General features: G+C 36.0%; 1 protein-coding gene across 1 annotated transcript in view; it reads left to right on the top strand.

Annotated features, from left to right (window-relative positions):
• Window positions 1-17,482, top strand: part of RUNX1T1 (RUNX1 partner transcriptional co-repressor 1) — a 128,205-nt gene that overhangs the window by 95,445 nt on the left and 15,278 nt on the right. Inside the window, 4 exon segments of the mRNA XM_049700240.1 lie at window positions 1,903-2,153; window positions 6,447-6,532; window positions 7,073-7,274; window positions 16,204-16,272. Of these exon segments, the coding sequence (XP_049556197.1) occupies window positions 1,903-2,153; window positions 6,447-6,532; window positions 7,073-7,274; window positions 16,204-16,272 (608 nt within the window).

Below are 17,482 nucleotides of genomic sequence, written 5' to 3'. Positions count from 1 at the left end.
AAAGGGCGATTCATTGTAGAATCCTCTAGCCCCTAAATGATCTCTGTTGTCAAGTCAGTTTCCATTCACATCCCTCCAGTTTTATCAGACAAAGACTATCCCTGGGCACTAGGAAAGTGGGAAAAGTGTCTAAAGTATCTAAACCTAACCAACCTAAAATCAAAAAAAGGTGTGCAGATGTAAATTCCCTGGCAGTCCAGTGGTTAGGCACTGCCATGGCCTGTGTTCAGTCCCTGGTTGGGGAGCTAAGATCCCACAAGCCACACGGCAAGGCCAAAAAAAAGGCACTCAGAAATCTGTAGCTACTGTGATTTGGTAGAATTCTTATGGGGAAATTTCCCAGGGAAAGTAGATGCTGCCACTGGTCTAAGGATAGAGAGCTGGTCTTGTGAGGAGAGCCAGCTACTAGGTAAAAAATTAGTTGGGGAGCTGTGCTTGCAGTCAAAGTGGAGGTGATGCATTCCTATCTTACAGACTACACTGAGTTCGTCTCTTAGAGATACGTTCAGTCAGAAAATATTTCTTTAACCCTACTTCTGTTTGAGAATCTAGGAGCAGTTAACAGGTCTCATTTATAGAATGTGTTCCTTCTGAAAGACAAGTACAGTTTTGTGTATCACATGATGAAATGCAGTCAGGGTGTGCCTGCCCTGCCCTAAGATCTCATGACTTCAGGCAGGTCACTTGTGCTCTCTGGGCATGTGTTTCCTCAACTTTAAAAGAAAGGGGTTTGCCCCAATCTTTCTTCTAATCCCAGCTAGCTCTGTATGACTGCTGATTGATTATCTTGGTAGCCCAAGGTAATGTCAGTCCCAGACATTACGTTGTTTTATTGCATTAATTAAGTTAATTAATTCAGTTTGATCAGTGCTTTCTAAGAGAACTTTCTGACATCATGGAAATGATCTGTATCTGTGCTGTCCAGTACCATAGCCACTAGCCACAGGTGGCGATTACACTTGCAATGTGGCTATTGCTACTGAAGAACTGGATTTTAAACTTTATTTAATGTTAATTCACTTTTTAAAATAAATTTATTTATTCGTTTAAGTTTTGGCTGCATTGGGTCTTCGTTGCTGTGTGCGGGCTTTCTCTAGTTGAGGCGAGCGGGGTTTACTCTTCGTTGCGGTGCGTGGGCTTCTCATTGCAGTGGCTTCTCTTGTTGAGGAGCGTGGGCTCTAGGTGCGCGGGCTTCAGTAGTTGTGGCACGCGGTCTCAGTAGTTGTGGCTCGCGGGCTCTAGAGCACAGGCTCAGTATCTGTGGCGCACGGGCTTAGTTGCTCCGCGGCATGTGGGATCTTCCCAGACCAGGGCTCGAACCTGTGTCCCCTGCATTGGCAGGCGGATTCTTAACCACTGTGCCACCAGGGAATCCCTGTTAATTCACTTTTAATTTAAGCAGCCACATGTGGCTATGTATTGAACAACACAGCTCATAGATGTCCTCTGACATGGAAGTCAGACATAGCTTGGATCGGTGCAATAGGTATACCTAAAGAATTCACCAAAAGAGTGACGCTGTTGTACCTTGATGAATCTTCACCAAATACAGTTGATCCAAGGGTAATTTGTTAGAAATCAAGTGTTTGCTTTTGAGTGAAAATGTTATCTGCAGAGTGGAGATCAGGCTTCCTCTTATTTGTGACCGAACCACATGAACTTCAACTGAAAAATGTTTGCTAATTTGATGAGAAGTGGAACATTTTCTCCTGTGCAGTCATGTGATCATTTAGGCCTCAGCATGGGTTTTAGTGAATTCCCACAGATCTAGGAAGCTGAGTTTAGAAAGTTTCTGGCCAGTAAAAGAATATTCTGTTTATATTACAAGTTCAAATGTGAGTGTCCAAACTATGCTGGTTTCTGAGTACATTATGAAACAAACTCTTTTTCTTCCTCCCTCAGAACCAAAGAAAATGGCTTTGACAGAGAGCCTTTGCACTCAGAACATCCAAGCAAGCGACCATGCACTATTAGCCCAGGCCAGCGGTACAGTCCAAATAATGGCTTATCCTACCAGCCCAATGGCCTGCCTCACCCCACCCCTCCTCCACCTCAGCATTACCGTTTGGATGATATGGCCATTGCCCACCACTACAGGGACTCCTATCGACACCCCAGCCACAGGGACCTCAGGGACAGAAACAGACCTATGGGTAAGACTGAAGGATCTCTTCACTTCTTTTGGGACTGTATGCTTCAAGACTTGCATCATTACTTCTCAGCTAAACTTGAGGCTTGATATCTGTGATGGGGTAAAAATTCCCTTTCTTTATGTAGTGTCTCCTTTATGAGAAAACTTTGTTGGTATTACTGTGTCCTTTAACAGCTGTGCTTTCTCTCTCTTAATTACTCACGTTCTTTGGGACAGCAGGTTATTATTTGGGGAGGGGGGGCATCTAAATACAACCTCCTGAACTGTATTAACATACGCAAAACAAGTTTTTATTTTTATTTTTTAATATGAGGGATTTCGTATGTAGTTAGTCTGCCACAAGTATTTTTAAAAAATCAGTTTATTTCATTCTTTTATTTCAGATAGTCTCAAAGTTCATTTGGAGTTTTCCAGTCTCTATGATAGTCTGTATTTGAAAAATACAATATGGTATTATTATGTCTGTGGTTTAAGTCAACAGATGTTCTTTGAGGAATGATTTAGTCCTTTTTTTTGTTTTCCAACTTAGAAGTGTCAGTGATTCAATTTAGTGTTGACAATTTAGTGTCAAAGATCAGAATACCAAAGAAGGGAATGAGTTTGGGTAAATACGTGTTCTGTTTGCCTGTGTTCATTCCTTCTTTGCATAAAACTGTTGGAAGTGAAGCATTTAGGAGACACTGTCTTCTAAAGAACAGGTGGTCACCGTGAAAAATGAGAAGGAAGACGAATAGGTAAGTTTTGATACATGATCAGTGTTTGAGGTGATAGCATTAGAGCACTGTTCCTGTTCCTGGGGCTTCTTGAATTCTTGACTTTTCGCGAGTCAACCTAGTGATAAACTGAGAGCAATAGTCAGCCCTCTCTCTAGTCTTTTTCTGTCCCCTGAATCCATGCTGTCCAGCAGCAGGACTGCCTTTGCCTCTTAGCTGGTTGCTGGCAAACTTCCCTGACATGGGATGGTTTGGTGGGCAAGATACTGGAAGCAGCACAGGACGAAGTCCAAGTAGAAAAGCAGAACACAGAGCTGAAGGCTCAGAACTTGGGAAGCACAGCCAGTTCGCTGCCTGAGTAGTAGGACAACATTTTTTTTAGCCACAGGCAGAGAGCGTGTGGTGAGCAGAGGTTTATGTTAGACTTCTAACTAGGTTAGTAGGACATAGGGGCTTCCATATGTAGGGTCTTTTGCTTGAAAACACAACCCTCCAAATGTTTAGAAAGCAGAAAGGGAGAGTCAGGTTGAGGGGAGGGACGATGGAGGCCCTGGATGTGAGATAGTAAAATAGTAGTTTCACTTCCCCACAACATCATTTCTACATTTATATAGTGTGTCAGACAAATGGCTAAGCATATAATTTGTTCTTTCTTAATAACCAATCTGTCTAATGTTCTCTCAGGTACCATTTCAAAGAGCTCTCAAAAATGGTTATATTATTTCTCAGTCTGGACTGATATTTTGACCCTGAAATCAAATGCGATAACAACTCCCTTCAAAGCAAAAGCCTAGCCATTTATTTATGACTAATGCCCTCAAACCATGATTATTTTCAAATAGAAGTGGAGTTACCAGGTCATTGTAAGACCAACTCAAGATACCCCACTTTGTAAGTGCCAGGAAATGGCCTATTTCTTAGGCAGCAGATTCTATTTTATGAAATATTAGTTCCAGTACACTACAGAGTAATCAACAAGGAACTAATTATGCTTATATTCAATGATTATGTTTTCATCTAGTAATATAAAATATTCCTTTATGGGTTATATCTGTACCCACTGGTTTTATGTTCAGACCATGTTCCTTACCTTTTAATTATATTAGCTTATAAAACTAATAGTGGTAGTCTTTATAAATATACGCAACTACTTAACCGTCCCTGAAGCCTGGCCTAGTTTATTATGTGTTAAAGTAAAGTAAAACCTTGACGTATGAGTAACAAATCATGGTGTTACATCAGGCCGCCATTTTGAGAATATAAAAATGGTCATAAATGTATACTTAGTCTGGTACGACTTATAAATGTCTATTATATGTAGAGACATATTTGCCGAGACGTGTACTCACTAGAATCTTTTAATAAAATAATTTTACAGGCAGCATTAGTTTATAAATAAACTTAGAGTTTCAGCCTAGTTAGGAATTGGGTAAGACTCAACATTAGTGTCAGATTGCCCACAAATGAAAATGTGTTTTAATGAGTCTGAACTGCTTTCCCCTAGTACATCCCTCTGGTATTATGGATATAAATAAAAATTGTGTGGTGATGAATATTTAAGTATCTGAAATAGAAAAATTAATAAATGTAAAAATTTGAGTTGTTTTATTTTTTCTTTTTAAAGATTTGGCTGTATCCAACAAATGACCTTCAGAGCTCAAAAGCAGCAAACATATGAGACCTGTATTTTTTCACCAAGTACTTGGGCTCAAACATGTTTCTAATGTACTTATTATTTTTCTATTGTTGTTAAGTGAGATGATGCTTAGCACTGTTCCACAAATGCTGTTATCCCATTAGCCACAGACATCCTATTGCTCGTTAATATTATTCCCGGTGGTAGAGCTCATGTCACTATTGATTTAATCTGCTGAAGTTTTGAAACTTTTAAGACTTCTGAAGTTCTTGGTCTTTATATAGGCCAATATAGTAAGAAGCCTCCATCATGAATCTTAACACCGCATTTATATCTTTATCACTCTCCAGTTGTTTTCTGTGATGACTCATTTCAATGCTAGTGCTTTTTCCCTAAAACACAGGCAAAAAATAAGTCAATAAAAATAACATATTTGCAAACATTTCAACCTGAAATTGTCACAACAGAGAAATAACTAAATATTACTCTTCTCCAATGTCTTTTCTATTATGCAAATTATTAAAGCTTATTTGCAATTTTACTTTTTTACCAATAGGTGGCATTGACAATTTTAGCTTTAAAAATATATTTCAGAATATATTCTAATTGGAGAGGAATGGTGCAGTGTTTTATATTTAGCTTTTAATTTAGTCTGAGAAAGTTGACATGTATGTGCTCACTTCCATCAGCTATAAATTAAATTGTATTTTCATGGTTGGCTGAAAAAAGTCATATGACTCATTATCTTTATTTCCCTAAATCAGCTAAAAGGGGATTTCTAACCACTCAGATTTCACAAAAAGTGGAATGCAGTGTCTCATAACTTTTATTGTCATTTAACTCCTACATAACTCCCTCAGAAAAAGAGCCTAGGTGTCTATAGAAGCCTAAACCATGTCAAACTTAATTTGCTATTCAGAGTAACAGTGAGAACTGGCAACTAAAATAAATAGTTTTAATTGTTTAAAATGGAAAATCTTGCCATAGCCTAGTGCCTTTCCTTGATAGTAGAACATGAGGTGTTTTACACAATTTGTCAGAAGAGCCACGCGTTTCTAGGTATCTCTGATTAGACCCTTTCTTTCACCCTGTCCCTTTAGGAAGACACATTAATTTTTTATTTTGATAAGCATCCTGGCTAATTGCTCATGTTCGTTACTATTGTTCTCACTTGGTAAGTGTTTCCTTATTACCTTTTCATGGTAGCATCTTAACTGTGATGCTAAAGAGCATTAATATTTATGTTGTGGACTACAAATTAGGATTTTTAGTTTCTTAGCTTGGATTTATGGTATTTGTCCAAAATTATATCTGGTATGTTGATTTTGTTTTCATAGAGGATGTCCAATTTATTTTTAGTTTTTACTTTTTGATAAATTGAATGAATATATTTTGCTTTTATCTTATGCAAGCCCTCTCTTCATGGCCTAATTTTATCATGAAGGTGTATGTAATAGGATTGTGTTCATTTATACTATGCTGAAATGTGGAATAGTTTTACCGTGCTTGTTTTAGAAAAGCATATCCCTATTCATGTAAAACAATTTATGCTATCTTCATTTTTAATTCAGGAAAGCCACACTTTGAAACCACTTAATGTATACTTGTGGTTTCTTGTATTTATTAAGATTCAGGATATATTTATATTTTCACTTAGGGAACATTATATGGATAACTGGCTCAGGGCTTGGTATCTCTTCATGTGTAAAAGAAATGGTTCTGACCAGATGACCTCTAAAGTTCCTTCTAGTTTTCTGACATTTTATCATTCTATGAGAGACCCATGAGGTAATTCTGAATCTGAATATGACTCATGCCTCCATTCAAAAATCGAATATATTTTCACATCCTTTAGTTTGCCCACATAGTCTTTGCTAAGTGCCTATGCGCATATGGATTATGTCCTTAATGTTTTAGGGTGATTCAACCTTCTTTATATTTATAGGGTTGCATGGCACACGTCAAGAAGAAATGATTGATCACAGACTGACAGACAGAGAATGGGCAGAGGAATGGAAACATCTTGACCATGTAAGATGTTGGTAATCATTTCAAAAAATGTTTTGAAAACAGCTGGAGTGAGGTGACATGATAAAAGTGTGGGGATGCTTTGAAGGTATTTTCTGCCATCCTTGAAAAAGTAATAAATGAGAATGTTTAAAGTAGAATATAGGATTTGATTTCTAAATTGATATCAAGGCCACTTATATAAGAGAAGTGTTTAGATCATGGAAAGGATTCCCTAAAGCCAGATCAGTGGGCTGCTGTTTTATTTGTAGAGAGTTATTTATTTTATCCAGTAATGGGATTAGTATTTGGAAAGATGGGTTTACTTCAGCTGAAATATCCCTGTCATGCCTCCCACATTTTATTCTCATTCCTATTGAGTTAACTCATCTATTGGATCTCTGTGTCAAATCTAACCTTTGAAAATATTAGACGGAAGCCTTCAGAATAAAATAGCATTCTTCATTGTCCTAAAATAGTTTGTTTCATTACCCACGAAAGTCTATGAGTTGTGGTGATTGATAATATATCCTTCCTTTCTCCCCCTGCCCATTTCTTCCATAGCTGTTAAACTGCATAATGGACATGGTAGAAAAAACAAGGCGATCTCTCACTGTACTAAGGCGATGTCAGGAAGCGGACCGGGAGGAATTGAATTACTGGATCCGGCGGTACAGCGATGCTGAGGACTTAAAAAAGGGCGGCAGCGGTAGCAGCAGCCACTCCAGGCAGCAGAGTCCTGTCAATCCAGACCCAGTGGCGTTAGGTATCTTTTCTTCAGATGGACATATTGAACAGATACTTCTTATGCTATTAATGCCGATTTTATTTTTAACTCGTCTTTTCAAAAATAAAGGCTATACAGGGAATTGTAGAACAATAAACACTTTATATCCTCAAATATGTCTTGTTAGGCAGATTGGCATAGAAAGAGGCAGTTACAAAAATTAAACTCCTTTTCTAGGTTAATGTTTTGGGCTTATGACAAAGCTTCAAAGCTGGACCAGAATTTCACATGAATCACTAAAATGCGTGCTCCATAAAATAGCTCTTTGGACCCTGTCTCCAACCTGCAAAGACAAAATCTCTGGGAGTGGGCTTGGAGCTTCTAGCAAGCTCTCCGGGGAATTCTGCTGCACCCTAGTGTTTGAGAGTAATTTATCTCAAAACGCTTCCAGGAAGAGACCTAAGGGCTCTATAGTTTGCCCACTGCCACTTGAAAATTAGTGATATAGATTTAGCTCTTCCATGACCTTAACTTAGATTGCTTAACTGTGATTTTATTAATTCTAGTAACTTACAGGACTATTAATATAGCAGTGCTTTAGAAATTGAATGCGTACACGTAGCCGTATTTAGTATTGAGACTTGGGAATTGTTGGGGTTATAAATAGAATGTAATCCCAAGTATATGGAAAGAAAATTTGAACCTGAAATAATTTTTGAGTGGCCTGTGGACTTTTTCCTAAATTAATAATAAGCTACTGTCATTTACGTTGCTGGCCACTACTTGTATATACAGTCTGAGTCAACTTAATGGAGATGGATTTGTGTTGACCCCTGTTCTCTCATCTCATTTTTCTTATGTGTTTAGCCCCACACCTGCTACCTAGCTTAGGTTAGGGTACAGTCCATGCTGTAAAAACAAAACTAATTACCTGTGTGCAGATTAAGCTCGTGACTTTGGCCTCATTATCATCCATGGCTGATTATCAAATATTTAAAACTTGAAGTATATTATCTGGCTATTGATCACATTATCTTTTTTATTAAAATGATTCCTAGTCATTAAAGTTTCCTTTGCACTTAGGTTCGTCGATTCCTGCTAATCCCTGAATGCTGAATGTCTATTGCCATAATAAGTATTAAATAAAGGAAGATTCCAGGTCATTTAATTTACCCAACAAACATTATTCTAAAGGATATTTTAAAGAGAAAAGTGTTGTTAGCTTATGTTAAGGCAAGCAGTGAAAATAGGTTTAAGTTTAATTTGAACCAAATTAAACCAAACTGTTTAGAATAGAATAAGCATCTTGCTTTTTACTTCTGTATTGTGAACCAAAATTGGCTAATAATAATAATAATAAAGAGAATATTTGTAATCATCCAGTCTAGGCAAAAATTGAGAGCCTTAAATTAAACAAAACTTCGGGAGTAAAAATATCCATTTTAGCTGGCTCTATTTAACAAATTCATCGAGTCAGTGCTTATTTGTTGAACCTGGCTTACTGTGTGTCAGGCATCATGCTAGGCACTGTAATAAAGGAAAAATATTCTTAATTCCTTCCTTTGAGGAACTTTTAAGCTAGTGGAAGAGATAGGCAAGGAGATAGCTAGTGGTCATACCAGCAGGCCGCTCAATTCAGTCCTCTGCACTGACAGGATTAATATTATCTGCTGTCTATTGTAAAAGAAAAAATTCAGAAATGGATAGGATTTCAGACCTATGTGAGTTATATTCAGCACACTGAACATAGGACCGTTATCATGTAATCACCTATAGTCACGCATTCTAGTGATGCAAGAGTTCATCGTTCTCCAGGAAGCTAGGTTTAGTTTCCCTGTTATGTAATCAAAAGAATAAACTTGGTTTTAAAAACTCCTTAAGAGTACACAAATTACATTACTTTTAATGATGCTTAATGAATTCATATTTTTGGTAAAAAAGAGATCGCTTTGGTTTTAAGCTTTTATAGATTGTATTTTTCAAAGACTACAAGTAGTTCATTTCTTTGTTGGGACTCTGTTAAAACAGTCCTATTCTTTAGGGACACAGAACCCTAGATTGCGTTTTAAAGAAACTTACCACAGCCATAGGGAGAACCTGTCAAGAGCCACACAATATACAAGTTTTAGCATCCAACAGTTATATTTCCCTGGTGTCTTTTGCCAGTAGATTCCTGAAGTCTTCGAGTTCCATCCATCTTGTGAGCTGGGCTATGGCTATAAATAAGGCAGGTAGTTTGTAATCATGGGGCACAATCATTTACATTAAGTGCTTTCTGAGGTTTTCTCTTAGGCTTTGGAGTCGAATGTATTAGTGTGTGTAATTAAAGGATTAAGGATATTGACTGATAAATTTATGGATATGGATTTATGGATATAGGCATATGGATATGCCTAAGAGCTCCATATCCTATGATTATTCTGCATGTGTTTCCTTTAGCTGGATTCTCTTAATTCTTAAGCTGCTGTCTGGTCTCAAATGAGACCTTCAGAATAATGTTATAGAAGATATCTTTAGTTCAAAATATTGCCCTAGTCACATTCCTATCTTAGAAACAATGACAACATTTAGTCATACACTCATTTTTAGCATTTTAAATTGTATTTGGTGACTGTACAGAGAAAAATGTAACTTCCATAACTGTTGTGTTGTGTTTGTTAAACTCATTCCCATTCTCGCTTTTGAAATATATCCATAGTATTAAGTCAGTTTGAGGGAGTGGTGAGATAACATGATTAATCTATTACTAATTGAAGTTGGGGAGTTCCCCCCAGATATTAAGTAAAGACTATTTTAAATGAGTAGCCTCTTAAACAGTTTTAAAGCTGAGTACACACTAAGTCCATAATGTTATTTCTACTCTTTAAGTCAAAAACAGGTTGTTATCTTGAAGGACTTTTGAAATAATACACTTTTCCTTGAAATAATAGATTTTAATTATTTGTATTATTATTATAACTCACTTGCTTTCCAGGAAAAAACTCCAAATATCCAAGTCTTAAGAAAATTAGAAAACTATTTTTTAAACAATTTTTAATTTTTTTAAACAATTTAAAAACTATTTTTTAAACCTCAGAAAGAGGTTTTTGTTTTAAATGAAATGATACATCAACTTGATCATTCACAGAAGGCTTAGAGATTCATAAGTTTGTTGAATTAATACCACCTCCTGCCTCAAGTAATTGGTACAGAAATTAATATTTTAAAATTCCTTTGGCTGACAAGTTTTATCACTGTCACATGATTGAATTATAGAGTTTCTCATTAACTGTCTCAATGCTCAGGAAATCTAGCATGAAAGTTAAAGGCACAGGGTTTGAGCAGATGTCTGGATCTGAATCCCTGGTTCTTCTTACTAGTTTTGTGACCTTTGGCAAGTAACTCTCTGCCTCAGTTTCTTCATCTGTTAAGTGGGGATGGTAACAATACATATTTCATAGGTGTTTCTGTATTAAATGAGTTAATAGTTATACAGCATATGGGACAGTGCCTGACACATAGTAGATGTGCTATAAGTAATAGCTATTATTATGATTTCTAACATGCAATCTCACAGTTTAGAGAGTAGCGAGCCGTACATAAAATTAGTGTTATTGCTTGGCACACAAGTTTATGAAATTATAGTAAATTCTTAGGTATTTTTTCATTCCAAAAGTATTTCCAAGCAGTAATGTTTAGGTGGCTAATTTATATAATAGGCACAGAAACAAGAAAAGGGGAATTCTGTCTTAAATACAGTAAATCTGTTATACCTTTGGGACCCTAATTCATAATACAGGGCTATAGAAAAATAGTTTACTCCCATCCAAAGGAATATATTTTTCTACTTCTATACTATCAGATTATAAAAACCACAAACAAGGTATTCAGAGTATATCTGCATATAAAAGTTTAGATTTTATGTACTTGTATTGATTCCTTTTAAATTACATCATGAAATTCATTTCAAGATGATGCATCTGAGCTCCTAATGTAAAGTGCCTACTGTATTTAAAGAGTCTACTATATTTAGTATATTGTGTTAAAAAAGACGTGACTACTAGTTAAATATGTCCATCTTTGAAAAACAAGAAGAGGTGGTTGCCTCCTACAGCATTAGGTATTTTTATTGTTAAAGATGAAAATCCTAATGTAGTTCTTGGCTTCTAGGTTGGGTTGGGCTTCTGAACATGAAGTTGAGATTTCTGGATTTATTATCCTTTAAAACAAAAATAAGTAACATTTCTAAAGATGAACTCATTTAACCCTTCCTTTCTTTTGATGGTTTTTGTAATAGATATTATCATGATCACAGCCTCATTCTGCCCACTACAGGATGAAGGCCATAACATAGGTGCTGCCAAGCTTTGAGCATTGCTGTCCTGGGTCATATGAGGTCACATTGGTTCTCCAAAGGCCATCAGCTCATCCCTTCATGTATATTGATGGCGGCCCTTGCTGTATCTAGTATCCAATGGTCTCCATCTGTCGTAAGTGTAGTGCATCTTCCATCTCTTCCATACATCATAGATTGCTTTTTCTGTCTTTTCACATTTCTTAAAACATTTCCCCCACTTCGACTTGGTCTCATTTCATAGATGTATCTTCTGGGGGCTCCCCTCCTCCTCTTCTTTCATCCCCAAGCAGTTTGCATCCCAAAGTAAGCTAAACTTAATTTATAAGGTCTTTTCTATAATTTTTCCATCTTTCAATAGTTACATATGTATACATTTCACATTTTAAACCATCTCGCACAGACTCTTCTGTTTTTGTTTCACCACTGCATTTTAGAACAACCATCTATTTTACAGCAACTTATATTTTATAGGTGGTCAAGATTTCATGGTTAAAAATTAGCTTCTTCAGAATCTGAGCCTTAGAATGTTTTGCATAAGTTTGTCTAGATTCACCAATACTCTAAAATAAGAAAGTCTTAAGAGAGAAGTTGTCTCTTATAATATTGATCAATTTCAGGATTTGTTTTGGTTTTTCACTTTTTTTTTTTTTTCTTTTTTGCGGTAAGCGGGCCTCTCCCTGTTGTGGCCTCTCCCGTTGCGGAGCACAGGCTCTGGACGCGCAGGCTCAGCGGCCATGGCTCACGGGCCCAGCCACTCCATGGCATGTGGGATCTTCCCGGACCGGGGCACGAACCCGTGTCCCCTGCATCGGCAGGTGGACTCTCAACCACTGCGCCACTAGGGAAGCCCTGTTTTGGTTTTTTTAACTCAGTTTTGCATATGTGGACTCTGTTATTGCTACTAGTTAATCAGAAGAGAAAATATTAAATTAATCATTCAGTTTCTGTAGCTATTAAAGTAGTATTTGTCAGTGAATCAAAATAGTTTCTGAGCAGTACCTCTACTGTCATCACTTCATTCTTTCTGTTGGTACACCTGATGCTTAGCTAGGACACAGTAACTTAGAACTGGAGGGGATATTGTAAAATATGTATATATATATGTAAATAGGTGTATATTATATAAAAAATTTTATTTGCCTTTATATTCTGCAGCATTTTGAGGAAAAAAAAACACTTTCTTTTATAAAGTAGGATAGGATTAAGAAAACTTTTGCTTGATTGTAGTTGGTACTCCTATCAGGGTTCTAGGTTAGGTGGAGTTTGACTCTATGCGAATAAGACAATGTATCATTGAGAATTCTAGGGAAATGTAGCCAAGAAGGTGAAATACAGCACAACTTTCCCGTATGGCATATGGATCCTCATGATCTGTACAAACTGTATAGCACACGGGAAGGTGGGTGCACAGTTGACTCCAGTACGTTATCTATCTTTGAGCAAATTTGGGGGCTATTCATGAGGTTTGAATAAAATTTATAAAAGTATCACCTAAGAAGTTTGAGGACTTCCCATCAAGGGTTCAGACAGTGAATTGCTAACTATAGACATAACTTCTCTCCCCAAGTGACATGTACTGAGGGAGTAAAAATTTACTGGTGTGTATTACTTAATCCAGACCTCTTCAATGGTTTTGTTTTGTCTAAAGTTTTGTGCCCTTTGGATGTCAGTGCTGGGTGAAAAAAGAAACTTTATGGTGCTCTTTTCACCTTAGTTTTTTTAAATAAGGAAATAAGTATACAGTTGGCCCTCCGTATCCGCAGGTTCCACATCCATGGATTCAACCTAGCACACATCAAAAGTATTTGGGAAAAAAAATTCCAGAAAGTTCCAAAAAGCAAAACTTGAATTTGCCATGTGCTGACAGCTATTTACATAGCATTTACATTGTGTTATAAATTATAAGTAATCTAGATATGATTTAAAGTATAGGAAAGGATGTGTGTAGCAAACAAATTAGCATCCAAAGCAAATACCATGCTTTTTTTTGGTTAATTAAAGTGTAGTTGATTTACAGTGTTGTTAATTTCTGTGGTACAACACAGTGGTTCAATTATATATACATTCTTTTAAAAATTCTTTTCCATTATGGTTTATCACAGGTTATTGAATATAGTTCCCTGTGCTATACAGTAGGACCTTGTTGTTTATCCATTCTATATATAATAGTCTGCATCTGCTAACCCCAAGCTCCCAATTCATCCCTCCCCCACCCAACCTCCCCCTTGGCCACCACAAGTCTATTCTCTATGTCTGTGAGTCTGTTTCTGTTTCACTCCTGGGTATATATCTGGATAAAACTGCAATTCAAAAAGATACATGCACCTCTATGTTCAGAGCAGCACTATTCACTATGCCATTTTATAGAAGGGACTTGAACATCCTCGGATCTTGGTCCCCTTCAGATACCAAAGGACGACTGTATATCCATTCTTACTGGGCAACCTGCTAAATAATAATGATGGGAGTAGCACTAACATCTAATCAGAGTTTAGGATGTGCCATGCCAAGCATGTAGTAGGAAGTACCTCGCTGAGTCCTCACAGCAGCAATCTCAAATGTGGTAGTATTGTCCCCACTTTACAGATGTGGTGACTGAGACATGGAGAAACTAACTTGCCCAGTGTCACAGGGAGAGCAGGTGGCAAAGCCAAGATTCACATTCTCTGGGCTTTAGAACTAACTCTTCTGCCTGTGCTGCCTACGGCTGGTAATTAGTATTTGGATAACTTAACATCAGTTTTCCTGTTCCCTATAAATATAATAGTCCATTAAAAAATATTTTTTATAAAGTTATAACTCTTTCCTTAACCCAATAAATGGAAAAATTTTTGTTTTCTTTTTTTTTTTTTTTTGCTACTGTGGAGAAAGCATTTTTTTGTTTGTCTTCAGACTTTACAAATCTATTCTTATCCAGTAAATTATTCTTAAGCCAAAGTCTTTTCTCCTAAAAATAAATATCTAAAAGTTGTCTTAAGTAAATCTCTGTTTCACTGTGTCATGTGGCTAAATGTGAACTTGAACTTGACTGCACTTTATAATGACATGAAAGGTAATTTTGACAAATCTAATTAGGCACGTGATATTTCTTGGAAGTCGTATATGCATCAAACGGTTTTATCAAGCTCTTTAGCAAATGAAAATTACTTAAATAAAGACATTTTGCTTTTCATCATTTACTGTATAGAAATGAATGTGTACATGAGAATGCATGGGTATTTCCAATCCATTTGATTATCAAGTAGTCATAAAATTATAACGTAAACTTTTAAAAATAAACTTTTTATATTTGGAATAATTTTAGACTTAAGGAAACATTGCAAAGATAGTACAGAGAGTTTCCATATGCCCTTCACTAAGCTATAATAAGGTTTTGCTAATTCAGAATAGTTGTGGAAATTTTATGTTCTGGCCAACTGATAATCTGTGTACCCTCGAAGGATTCAAAATATTCAAATGTGTCTAAGGCATTCAAATATAAAATGATATACTTAGATAAATTGATTGTGCTTTTCTCATTCTGTAGCTCCATAAAATATAGAAAACTGGACTGAATTTCTTTTGATCTTCACCATACATTAGATAGAGTATTCTTTAAAAAGTCTGCTACTTAACATTTCTTATACATGTAGAGAAAACTTCAATTATTTGAAATTTATCATGGGTTGAAAGATTGCTATATTTATAAAAGTTAAAATGATTTTTTTTCTTCCCCTCAAACTTCTAAATACATAGACTTTCATTTGAAAATCCAGCATGGAAGAAGTTTAGTGCATATTTTATCTCTGAAAGACTGTACACTTTACTTTCATGCATATATAAAAACATATATAAAAGGTTTCATGTCATTTTCATGAAGATGTTATTTTGGAGGTGAGCATTCCTACATCAGCTTTATTATGATCCGTTTTCTCAAACTTTTAAAATTTGGTCAGCATAAAAGCACAGCATTTCACTTAAAGTGGAACTTCATTTTTTTTTTTTTTTTTTTTCCGGAAAGCATGTCATGTACTAGTTATATTTGGTCAACTGGCTATCTGTGAATCCATTCTAATGATTCTTTCTTGCTTCCATCCATGTCAAATCCATATGATCTAATTTTTGTGAGAATTTTTAATGCTCATCAAGAGTTTTTAAAGTAATTGTTAGAGCCGGTTAGCCATGGAATCAGGCTCACTATTTATTGAAAGGTGGTAGAATCAGAGCTGTGTGAAAATTATGTTACCCTAACATTTGACTTTCTAACTACCAATTTGACTTTGAAAAAAAAAGAAAATTACCAGATACAGTTTATTTTCTTTAATAAAATAAAATATACCCATAGAAATTCCCATACTTAAGGAGTGTTGGGAACAGTGTTCCCAAATATCATATTATATAATGAAATATTTAGAGTTGTTTTGGCTTTGAGCATACAAGGCATTTAGACCAATGACCTGTTTTCCTTGTGCTCTGATGACTGGTCTTGCTATTTTTGTTTATTTTTTAGAAGTGAAATGCCCAGCCTTTTAAAACTATGTTTTTGTAGAGAAGCCGAGATAGTGGGCATTGCTTGCTTCTACCCTGTGTAATGACATAACAGTGCTTATGGTGCTTTCCTCCTCTCTCCACCAATTTTTATCCTTTTCATAGATGCACATCGGGAATTCCTTCACAGGCCTGCTTCTGGATATGTGCCAGAGGAGATCTGGAAGAAAGCTGGTAAGAATTGTTTAAAAACACGAATTTAGTGTTCTGGCAGCTGTGTGCAGTTGTTAATGAAGTGACGTGAAGAATGACAAGAAGGGACTTTACTGCTAACAACAACAAAACAAACCCCCACATACAAAATTTAAAAATCCTGATGAATATTCTTAAACCAGGCCTGATTAGAACATGAAATAGTTTTTATTTTAGTAGCATCTGCTAGTGCTACTGTAATGAGAGTCTGGTGATGCTTCTGTTATAAACCCCATTTTTCAGGGGCTATAATGGTTTCAGGCTGGAAGCCTGAGGTCTCAGATTGCATGCAATTTTTCCTTCATGAAAACAAAGTCTGGTGTTTTACTTCAGCCTTCTCTTCTAATTTTTTTTTAATTGGGGTATAATTGACATATATCTCCTGAATTCTTTTTAAATGTATCACAGCAAATCTAGTTCACTTGCTAAGGCACTCCGAAGTGCCTTAAAAACTGGTTTTTAAAGTTTTTAAAGTTGATCTTTTGTGCTAATTAATTTTTTAAAGTTGATCTTTTTAAAGTTTTTAAAGTTTTTAAAGTTGATCTTTTGTGCTAATTAATATTCAATGACCAGAACTAAATTAAGTTAAATGACAAAGTTGCTAAATTTCTATTTTTCCTTTCCATGTATACTATCTGATTTTCATTAAGGGATATTGTTCTGCATTTTGAAGTAGATTTAAGTTTCTGATGACTCATTGACTTATTGGGCTTAAAGAAGTTCAGATCTGGCAGAATCTTGGTAGAACACCAGCACTATAAAAGTTGAGCCAAAACCTTATTTTTAAAAAGAAACCAACTCAGGAGATAAAGCACAAACCTGTTTCAAGAGTTAAAAATGACATTGCAAATACATAATGTGGCTTTGAGCTACTATAACTTCAACTGTTAAAATAGTTTGTCTGAGTTGAGAAACTGGAAAATGCTGTTTCTGCAGACGATCAGACGGGTATAGGGCTGAGAACCACAATCAAGGAGGAAAGGGTTTTTTTTTCCCACAGAAGATTTCTATTTGGGTTTTGATTTGACACAGCTATGTCTATAGTTCTGTGCAACTTGGTGACTCTGGTCCCTTGGCTCTTGTTCGAGTTTTGTGGTTGTTTTTTAAATTTTCTAAGAAATAACTCTTTTTGTAAGTGTGACAGGGAGTTTCAAAATCTGATAGTATAGCAGTGTAGATTAAGAATCAGAGA

Source organism: Orcinus orca, chromosome 17 (assembly GCF_937001465.1).
Source record: "Orcinus orca chromosome 17, mOrcOrc1.1, whole genome shotgun sequence".
In the NCBI taxonomy this organism is placed as follows: Eukaryota; Metazoa; Chordata; class Mammalia; order Artiodactyla; family Delphinidae; genus Orcinus; species Orcinus orca.
Note: the sequence above shows the minus strand (reverse complement) of the source record. Positions and strands in the feature narration are given on the sequence as shown.